This window comes from Trachymyrmex septentrionalis, unplaced genomic scaffold (genome assembly GCF_001594115.1).
Source record: "Trachymyrmex septentrionalis isolate Tsep2-gDNA-1 unplaced genomic scaffold, Tsep1.0 scaffold76, whole genome shotgun sequence".
NCBI classification, from domain to species: Eukaryota; Metazoa; Arthropoda; class Insecta; order Hymenoptera; family Formicidae; genus Trachymyrmex; species Trachymyrmex septentrionalis.
The window spans coordinates 343,069-354,692 of record NW_017305947.1 but is presented as its reverse complement, the minus strand read 5'-3'; the positions used below and the strand labels follow the sequence as shown (position 1 = coordinate 354,692).

At 26.2% G+C, this 11,624-nt stretch overlaps 1 protein-coding gene across 1 annotated transcript in view; it reads right to left on the bottom strand.

Moving 5' to 3' along the window:
- Positions 1-2,400: 2,400 nt before the first annotated feature.
- Positions 2,401-11,624, bottom strand: part of LOC108754088 (PDF receptor) — a 20,093-nt gene continuing 10,869 nt past the window's right edge. Inside the window, 11 exon segments of the mRNA XM_018496138.1 lie at positions 2,401-2,573; positions 3,346-3,449; positions 3,484-3,577; positions 5,996-6,110; positions 6,649-6,829; positions 7,860-7,945; positions 8,265-8,343; positions 8,597-8,717; positions 9,177-9,279; positions 9,682-9,826; positions 10,340-10,443. Coding sequence (XP_018351640.1) covers positions 2,401-2,573; positions 3,346-3,449; positions 3,484-3,577; positions 5,996-6,110; positions 6,649-6,829; positions 7,860-7,945; positions 8,265-8,343; positions 8,597-8,717; positions 9,177-9,279; positions 9,682-9,826; positions 10,340-10,443 — 1,305 coding nt within the window.

Sequence of the window (11,624 nt, the reverse complement as noted above, 5' to 3'; positions counted from 1 at the left end):
AAATTAAAAATAAAATTTTATATTACATATTAAGGACAGAAATCGATGTTCCTTTGTAGAAAATTTTGTACGTTAGGGCATTTTTCTATGTACATTGTGATGTGACACAATAAAACTTGTTTAGGAATAATCTACTTGTATTTCATCTTCTCACTTTGTGAATGCTATATACTTATTAATTACCAAAATGTTTCAAAGTTACTTTTATTTATGTTCTTTATATATTTTTTAAATTAAATTATATATTCCTGACTATTTGTATTCTCTTTTTATTAAAATTTATTAAATTTAAATATTATAAAATAATTTATATTATAAAAGATAAAAGTAATATTTAATTCAATTTAATTGAAATTAATAAATTGAAAACATTTGTTACGTTTAATTGATAAAGTTAGTTACAAGAGGTGATATTATACGTAAATTTTCATGTGTTTCTTTTTTTCTAGATTACGAAGAGAAATATTGGTCATGAATTTATTGACTAATTTAATGAAAATAAACTAATAATTAAGTTATAACACTAATATGATATTAATATAGAATGTGTAAGTAATCTCTTTGTAATGTAAAACTTCATTTACAATTCAAATTTAATTTATTACATGATAATAAGTACATAATAATAAGTATATCAAAATCCTGCAAATTAATTTAATTGAGAATATCATCTAATTAAATTTACAATTAATAACTGCCAACAATTCATTTTTATTTTATAATTGAAGATCGATATATCAGTTGTTTATTCATTTGTTTATAAAAAAAATTCTAGACAATATAAAAAATTCCAAATCAAGACATAAGACGTTTTAAAGATATCTTATAGATATCTTTAAGACGTCTTATAGATATCTTTTTTTTTTCAACACCTGTCTAAAAGACGTCTTATATGTTCCGATTTTAGACTTTGGAATTGCGTTTTCTGAGAATCTTCGTGACGCAAAAAATATAAATATTTTAAATTTCATGTTTTCATTGAATTCGAAGATAGAATCGGTGATTCTCGGACTGCAACTGGAAATATAAATAACTGTTAAATATTCCATTTATACATCGTTATATGTTTGGAGAATGTTTCATTAGATACATCGCAAAGTTATAATTTTTTCAGAAATTTTTTGTCCAGAAGTTTGAAGGTCGGCCCTAAATTAATTTTTTAACAAAATTATACCATTCAAATAGGATATATTCGATAAAATATCAAATTTATCCAAAAATTGTAATAATCTAACACACACAAAAAACAATATCTGGCCGGATACTACATAAAACGTCTTAATTTTCCATCTCAGCGTTATTAACCAGAATTAACTAAAGTATTTTACGAAGAGGTTTCTTAATAGCGCAACCTTTAAACTTTATAGTTTAACTGCACAGTTTAGTTGCGAACGTTTGATCCGTGCTAATTACAAGTGTTAAAGAGCAGATTTCTGCCAGATAACGAGCAGGCAATTTTAGCCGAGATCAAAATTACATTTGATAGCTTCCTTTGACGTAAACAGAATCTTTTAGTAAGCCGGATTTCCGTTTTCTATGATCCTCGATTATTCTCCCGCTCCGAGTTTTCTATGATTAAAAAAATGAATTACGCGTTATATCATTCCCAATTATAATAACTTGATTTATTACAAAAATACGCTATTTTATTAAAACTAAACTGCTCCAACTATTTTTTCAAAAATAAATTCTACATTAAATTTACAGTTTTTCTTTTAAAGTTTCTTCAGAAGCTATTATATAAAGTATTTTTCATTTTTCATATATTAGTACAAAATATATCAATTAAGTCTTATAAATCAATTTTATATTAAATTTTTTATTAAAATAAAATTGCAGTTATAACTTAGTAATAAATATTTTTATAAGTATTAATTTTGTTATTAAAATAACTTTCAATTTTTTAATTATTTTGCTAAATAATAAAATTACCTTAGAATAATTTGGTTTACAAAACGAATTTTAAAATCGCATTTTTCAATGTTTGATAATTACTGAATATAGATTATATCAGTGCTGTCCAAATGATTCATATCTTAACTCTTTTTTTACAATACAATTGTAATTCCAAATATAATCAAAATTAAATAAGAATGTGGCAGTATAATTTTAGCTTAAAAAATTATGAAAATAATCTATAATATCTTAAAAATTATGTAAGTTAAAATAAGATAATGTAATAAATATTAATGTTTCATCTAGTTATATTATTCTAAATAAAAATATTGCTCTATTTGAATACGATAGAAAAGAAATTTTTGAAATATTTATAACCTATTTAGTAAAATTTGGGCATCACTGATTTACATAATTACAAGAGAAAATGTCATGGATTCCATTACATTACGAGACTTCAAAATTTAACTTAATGTAGATTCTTATGAGAAAATTCCGCCTTAGTTACTGTGACGTGATGCACACTGTGTCAATCTGCGTCAAAGAAAAATCCGTTTCCTTTGACTGAAAATTCGAATGTAGCATTGATAATTCTACGATCTAAGGAATTATTTTACTATCAGATTGACTACCAGACGTTGACAGATTTGCGCGTTTACTACGATTAAACTGTTGTCCTGAAATGTGAAAAAATATTGTTTTTTTATAGAAATCAGCTTAAGAAAATTATATTTTGCAAACCACATGTACAAGATATAATTTCCAGCTAAATCATATTTCAAATTATAGAGCCGCCTTTAATTAACTTTTAAAATTTAAAGAATAAATATTCTATTTAAAATATTTTTTTCTAACATTTTTTTTTCAATTCAAGCCTAAATTTTGTCAAAAGACAATTATTGCAATTTAATTAAAAACAAATATAACTTTAACTTGATAACATAGCTCTAATTATAAAGCAAAAGATGAAGTAATTTCTACTTGGCTTTAGATAAGTTCTTCACGGGAGATATCAAAATTAAGAATAACGAAAGATAAGAAGCGGTAGAGCAAAAGCTATATTACATCAATAGTATCTACAGGCTGGATGTAATCTTGAGAATTCTAATACATTGTCATTTCCTTTCACCATTTCCTGCGCTGGAATTTTCTCGCTCTGTAAAGTGAGATATAAAAGACAAATTTGTTTTATATTTGTTTACTTAAGGTAAAAAATATAAACAGCATTAAAATTATTGATTACACTACATTAGCAAATATTGCTACATAATTGCTTGCACATCGGAAACGTTCAATATAAAGTATGCTGGGGAACTTATTGTCTTCCTTGCGCAAGTAAGCAGGAGCAAACGAAATTAAAGCACTAAGAAATAAAAGTAATTATTCTCTATACAGTATTATTCTTTGTGCAATATTAATATATCGGAATGTACAATAGCTTCTAAATACCTTGAGAAAGTACACATTCAATTTTTTTATCTTTCTGTTCTTGTATTCTGTAATATAAAATGGATTATAAGATTGGAGAATAGACAAATCGACGGATATTGGCGCTGACTTTGGAGGCCTTTCTCAATTACTACTTACTCGATAGGTCGATCCGGTGGCGGGGTATTTCCACCCCGACAGCACAGTCTCATCAATCCAATAGGTCTCGTTTCTTCCTCTTCCATCTCGATCACTGTGACACAAGGACAGCAAACGTATTGGGAATAGCATTTTTATTCACATTCTACAACAAAGCTGAATTTTGCATAAATCAAATTTTCTACAAAATTTAAGAAAAAAATTAAGAAAAAATATAAGTTTTTAAGGAACAAACATAAAAAATAATAAATATATTTCTTGCGGATCTTTTTTAATTTGTCCTTCATATGTCATGTAAGAATGAGATAATGAATTTTGAAGATTAATACGGAATTTACAGGGAAGATTTTATCATTAATGTATAAAGCAGAGTCAACTCGGGCACGCGTTTTACATTATGAAATTCTTCTTCCTTCTTCCTCCGATTAAATTTCTGACTTACAGAGGCGGATCACAGTATCATAGTCTGCCTCTTGAGGTCAGAAATCTAATGAGGAGAAGGAAAAGGAATCTCATAACGTAAAAGGCCGAGTTGGAGACCTCTAATGTAAATTCTCTGTGTCAATGTCCAAGAAGGAATTCAATTTACTATAGTGTAATGATGTCGTTCGAATAGGATTATCTACTCCAGTGATCCGATATGTAACAGTATTACGGGAAAGAAATATCTACTTTCAAATGAGAATACTAAGAACTTCTATTGTTATATTAACGTTTTTAAATAATAAATTAAATTGTATTGTAATATGTAAGTAAAATATTTTTTTTAAACTTGATGCTGCTAAAACTTAAAATATACATATAATTAATAATTACTATGTAAAGATATTTTAAGTTCAAGCAGTATAAAATTTTTAAATAAAATTTTTTTTTACATTGCAAAATGTAATTTTGTGATATCATTATTTATTTAACGATATTATAAGTATACTACTGATTAGATTAAAACTGGAAGATTCTTGAATAGGAATATAAAAATAGGTACATATTACTTGGGTTGTAATCTTTTTGTGTTCACAGCTGACATGTTGCCTTTTATACTTTTCTTTAAAAAAAAAAAAAATGTTTAGAAAGACTCCTTTGTTTTGTTATTTAATTTAATTTTCTTTAAAAATTATACTAATTCTATAGATAAATTATCAATCCATTAATAAAAAATTTAATTAACGATTAATGTCAATTTTGACTATATTGTGATTATTGAAAATAAAAAACTGTCAATTATTTTCAAAGGTTTTTAAAAAAATAATTTATCGCAATGAACAATGCTTTTTATAATAACTGAATTTATTATACATTACTCAACAAAACTAAAAGATTACTTAAAATTAGTGCTAAAAAGGATCGTGTAAATTCAAAGTTACATATCTTTGCAAAAAATGATCCGAGAACGATGTTTTAAAAAGCGTTTTAAAGTTTGAAATCTCCATCTTCGAAGGAGGAGCATGCACTCTCAGTTATCTCAATGATAAATAGCATTGATTGATCGACGATATTAAAGGAAGATTTTTCAATAATACGTTATCGGCTTATATTCCGTAATCCGACATTATGGATTTCCATTTTCACAGAACTGTTAAACTGCGATAGGCCATCCAATATATTAATGAGAATTGTAACAAATAACATACTTTTACATGCAATTACTTTTACATAGTACTAAATGTAGTAGTATCGCACGATAATATAAAATTTACTAAAAATTATTCTACAAATGAAAAATATTTTGATAGAGGGAATGAGCGTTTATAAATACGCACCGAATAAAGCAATAATTGCTTGCCTTTTAAAAGTTATCATATATCTTTTTAAATTATAAAGAATTTTAATTTGTCAGAGTTTTTCAATCAATATTCTACGGTATATCGATGTGCTCCATGTGTGTGTAGCGAAAATTTTAGAGAAATAAAAAGAAACACAAAAAATTAAGAAGTAAAAAAGTAAAACAAGCGAGTGAAGTAAAAAATGTAAAAATGTAACAATGATCTAAATTATATTATGTTCCTTTATTTTAATCAAATCGTGCTTTGCAATCATTATTGCAATATAATTATTTTTAAAATAATAAAATATTAACGATAAAACTTTAAAACTTCATTTTTTATTTCTAAGTGTCATGTTAAAGATATCTGATAATAAATCTATATTGAGCGCTAAGAATGTGAACTAATGATTATCTCAATAAGTTTGGCTCATTATATATAAGTATAATGTGCCACGAATTGAAAAAGATTGAAAAACGTTAAATCAGATTATTCATGCTATTTTCTCGATTGTCCCGAAGCAGAATTTGTACTTCTTTTTTCTGCGGATATTTATTCGATGGAATGTTCTATGAAAATGTCTTCGACAGATAATAATGCGAAGTCAATTTTTAAAAAGTTCAACATGATTCTCATTAGAGGAAAAAATGTCTGCTGAAGTCTGCTGAAAGTTTTTGTGGCTTGTTTTAGTATAAAATGTAACTTTCAACAAATATTCGTTTTAAAAATGGATTGATTTTTGTACTTGCCCGAAGTTATTCGCTGAGGTTGACCGCCGCTAAGGGTCGACTGTCTTCTAGTCTGCAAGTCGCCTCCTCTTAGAGAAAGATAAACGGCAATGGTTTTATCCAAAGCGAGTCTTACCTAAGTAAATGAAATATATAAAACTCTTATATCTCTCTTCTTTTTCTCTTTCTTTATAAGAACATAAATTAATTCTTTTCATAATGCCTTCGATTGTTTGTGTTCTCTGCTTATCATATTATTTTCAATTTTTAATTAAATCTAGATTTTCTTCAACTAATTTTAATTTTATTTTATTATAAAAACTTAGTGAATAAATAAAAACATAACTTTCAGTTATTATTATATATTCTATTCTTTTACAAAAACTGAATTGATAAATAAATTAACAAAGTTTTAAAGAAAATGACCCCTATTTAATTATTAAATTTATATTAAATAAATTTTAGAAAAGATAATATCTATAAAATTATAAGTTTATAACAAATTACTAACTGATATAATAATATTTCATGAAAATAAGTGAAAAATAATCTTGTAACAGTTACTCAAAAATATGACTACTAAATTCTACAATTAAGATTAATCATAAAATAATATTAACTTCAAATATGACTGAAATAAATGGAATCTATGTTTTTAAATGGAATCTACTCACTTCGCCATTAAGAAAACAATAAAACATTGCGATGAAAAGGCCCTGAAACGATCGCAGGAAATGAGTGGAGTAGGACCATACAGCGAACTTGCTTACGTTATCCAACGGTACTTCGATCATGAAGAGCACGTTAGTAATACCTAATAACGGTAAAAGTACCACGGCTGCCCTCACGGCTTTCCTGAGTACAGTAAAAAATTATCTTGACTTTTATAACTGCATGTTTTATGCGAATACTTGTGCTAGCTACTGACGTTTTTCGTAAAGTCATTTATAATGTAATCATCAGAAATATACTTATTGAGCTATTGAGAGAAATATTGAAATCATTATTTAAACTTTATAATATAACCTTTATCTCATTTTATTAATAAAAAATATTGTTTTAATAAATTATTGAATAATATTATATTATATAAATTATAATTTTTTAAATTAATATTTTAATTTTGTATAATAATTTTCAAAGATATTTTACAAATATAAATTATAAAAAATAAAATATAAATTGTTAAAAATTAACACTTAGAACAATCAAGTATTTTGTTCGAAATAAGAAATTAATTAAGTTTTCGATTTAAATGAAATGCTATTTCAGACTGACTGAAGTAAAACATGAAAGATCTCTAAAAATATATCATTCAAAACAATTATACAATTCTAAGGCAACAATAAAAAGAAATGACTGAAAGTGCACATGTGGATATATTAAGTCAAATAGGCGGATATTATAAAGAACATGTAAAGCAAAATTGGTATTGCTTTACATCAGATTATGATATTACAGCAACCGTCAAATTGTTTAAATTAGAGTTATTTTCGATACGATGCACACTTGTCAGCTGTCAGTAATGTTTTTTTTAACGAAACTGATAAATACTAGTTAATGAATCGCGTACACAGATTCTTGTGCATAAAGACCAAACATTTAATTAAAAAATTTAATTAAAATTGTATGAATAAATAAGCGAAAAGGAATCAAATTAACATGCAAAATATCACATAGAAAGATTTTAGTAAAATCTTTTGCGATGTAAATTTTTATATTTCTAAACTAATAAAATAGAGAATATTTTGTTGGTTTAAAATAATCAATTAATTTTTTAAGTTTTGCGATAAATTAGAAATTTCTAAGTTTGAAAATAAGACTAAAATTCTGAATCTATTTTGGTTCTTTGGAGAAATCCTAATTTGTTTATTTGTGTACTTACAGAATTTGTTCAATTTCGCTTGAGTGACTTTGCCGTAACTTAATCACGAGCACTCTTATAATATTCAGCAAGAATAAAAAGTTGAGCTGAAAGAAAATAATGAGAAGAAATACAATGAGCTAAAACTTATTGACAATTTTAAATTAATTATTAGATATAATATAAACTATATTTGTCTATCGATAGATAATCGCCTGATAGCATGTTTCTTTCAAGGAATGAATAACATACGTTATAATTTTATTAAACGATAAAAAAATTGTTAATACAAGTAATTATCTATGAATTCATAACTCCACGGACGTTTTTATATACCTATATAATTATTACATATGTTATTATAGAATCGATCACACTTATTTTAAATTACATTATATTATTAAAAATTCGTCATGATTTGCTCACCAATATCACTGCAAATCTAGGTCCTTCGAGGATCCAAAAGTAAGACGATAAATTGTACCCCAACCAACATCTAGGAAATCTAATATTTCGAAATTCATAATTTAATATATTTATAAATACAAATTTCGACTTTTGTTTTGCGTTTTCTTCAGTAAATCACTAAATGTAAACTTTGTACTTATATTTTACAATGACTGTAATATATTATTAATATTTTGCAATTGTATGTCCATATTGTGACCAAATCAAATTTGGACGTTAATGTCCAAATAAATAAAAAAATATAAGTTATAAAAACATCTCAGTATTTAAGCAAATAATCTGCAACTTACTTTGATTTTGGATGATAATAAAATGCCATAACAATGGCCCAAGCCGAGGTCATCAGCACTGGACATCCCCATCCAACGAATCGATACATCCGGTAATAAGACGTCTCTTGAAAAACCGTCACTGTAAAATTATAATCGAAATGTGAAATTACGTGACAATCATTAAATTGAAATTTGAATTAAAATATTTTTTTTAAAGCTGATTAATCTATCAATGATAAAAAAAAGTCAGAGCATATTAAACAGCTTTTACAACAATAATCTTTTTATATAGGACAAGAATTGTTTAAAATATGTATTAGACGCGTGTAGCAATATTTATTGTAATTATTATGGTGTAAGTGTACTTATAGTGGACAAAATAAAATACGCATTTCGAACATTTTCACATTTATGTAAATAACTCGTCAGTCCTGGCACAACAATAAATCGGGCAAGAAAAGATTTCTTAATCTACTTAATTATAATTACAATTGCAAAAATTCTAGAAATACTCGCTTTTTACACGATTCTGTGAGTAACATTAACATGGCTTTCATGCGAGACGTATATAAAGCATGCCACATTCCCGAGTACATACCAGTCACCATGTTGTGCAGAAACAGACCTTCTATGAACATCCACATAAACATCGCAGTCTTGACGTATTCCAATAGCACGTAACTGGCCTCGCACAATACCGGCTAGAGAGATAAAAAGTATATCACGTTTTATGAATTCACATGTAAATGTAAGTAATACAAAGTCGATTTCTCCATAAGCGAAAAAAAGTGACGTCTGAACACTTGACATTTGAATTTATAATCAGCGATCTATATATATATATATAATCCAAGTTTCTATAAAATCTAACATCTCTAACTTTGTTCGAGCTTCGCGGAGAGGCTTTATTTGCATTAAAATGTGGATTTTACTAAAATCGCTCTCGTTTCATAGTTATATTAGGGAATAATACGCGATAAAGATAAAAAAAAAACGGAATTGCAAAAATAAATAATAACATTAAATCTCCGTGAAAAAGAATAAAGAAATAATTTCTCCCCTTGCTTTAGTTATAAAAGTAAAATAATCCCATTGTGTCTTACGGTATTTCCTATTCCTCGTTGCATGCCGTGCGGCTTCCTACGATAGATCGCCATGTCTATGTACAACATTAATCTGATCAGCACCTGCACGACCATGGCGACAAAGAGATTCTTGTGAATTCTGGTCCTCGTGTTTCGCAACGATCTAGAAAATTAGACACAAAGACCGTTTAGCATTAATTTTAGCCGTTTAACTACTTCAGATGTTCAAATTTATGCAAAGTGACAGTGGCTCTACAGGGATAGCTACACGCCGAATATAACTTTATGCAATTATTTTTTATTAAATCAATAACTTCTAAAAGTAATTATTTATTAAATATTAGGTATATAATACACAAATATGTAACTGTATTATTAGAAACCTCAATTTTTTGTTAAAAATACTGATTAACTTTTTCATTACAATTTTATCTTTAAATCTTTTTATAGTTTTTCCGCAATTAGAAAGAAACTTCTTTAAAATTTTAAGAGAAATAGATAAAATAATACTTCGTCGCAAATTTTCTAATAGGATTCTGTAATACTGAAAATGAAATTGAAAATCAAGTAATTTTTTAATTACAAGCTTTAAAGGAACTAAAAACTGTTTCACTTGAACCAAGTTTCTTCACACAAATAAAATACGCGAAATCACTTTTTGAAATTTTTTACTCACCTAAATCGACAGAAAATCACTAGAGAAGCAAGCAAAGCTACCAGAGATATACTGAGACCGACAAACTCAAGGGTACGCGTCTTCTCGGCTATTTCCATTTTCATCTGGGAAAAGAGAACAAAGTAGTCGATTGTAATAAAACTTTATACTTCGATATAATGAAAATATATTTGCGATGTATTTCTTCACAGGGGAAACTCACATATTTATACAAATAGATATAAAAAAACTCTTCTAATTTTTTTAAATTATAATTCTTAACAATATAGAAAGAATAATTTGTCAATTATTATAAATATATTTGTTTTACGTTTGTCAAATTTCTTTTAATTAATTAATCAACATATTTTTAATTTTATTAATTAATAACTGATCCATATAATTTTTCAAACATCTATATCTCTCTCTCTCTACATTTTTAATAAAATTCTAATTAATAATATTTAATTATCAATATTTATTGTATAATGTATACAGCGTACGTTTATATAAAGAAAAATAATTATCACAATTTTTTTCCAGTATTTATGAAAGTCATTTCAAAAGACGAAAAAATCAATAATATCAATCCCAGATGCGAATAAACGATCGACAGTTAGAAGAAATACACAAAGGCATAGAATCAAAATACTGTAAATAAAATATAGAATATACGAAAACAGATACGATGAGATATAAATAACATGATACGCGAAAATATTTATACGTTTAGAAAGAACAATAATAGTACAAAATAGTAACATAAAAATATGTATTTCAAATAAAAAGAAAAAAACTAGGTAAGTAAGAGATTGGGGAGAGAGAGCGAAAGATTAAAAAGCAAATTAACGAGATCTGTAGCCTCAATTTTTATCATCGTAACATCCACAAAGATTATCCAAACAATACTCAGAAATAAAACATAGGAGTATCTATTGTAAAATAAAAAAAAAACAATGAACATGTATAAAAATGTTTTACTGTTTCAATTTTGTACATTAATGTTTATTTAAAACTTTGTGGCGCCAACTTGATATAAATTTGGTTTATTTCATTATGTTAAAACATTAAATAAAACATCAGTTATACTATAAAGTCTATTTTACAATGTGCTCTTCGTTTCCTGTCTCATGCTTTTTTCCCCTTTGCAACGTTTTATCGACAATTATATTTGATGCTACGTGTTTCTTGTTTTTTTTCGAAATTTGTTAACTTTTATCTCGAGCGACATAAAACCGAATAAGAAGCAAAAAGACAAGATGTAAAAAATAGCAAAAAGCAAAAAACAGAAAACAAAAAGCACATT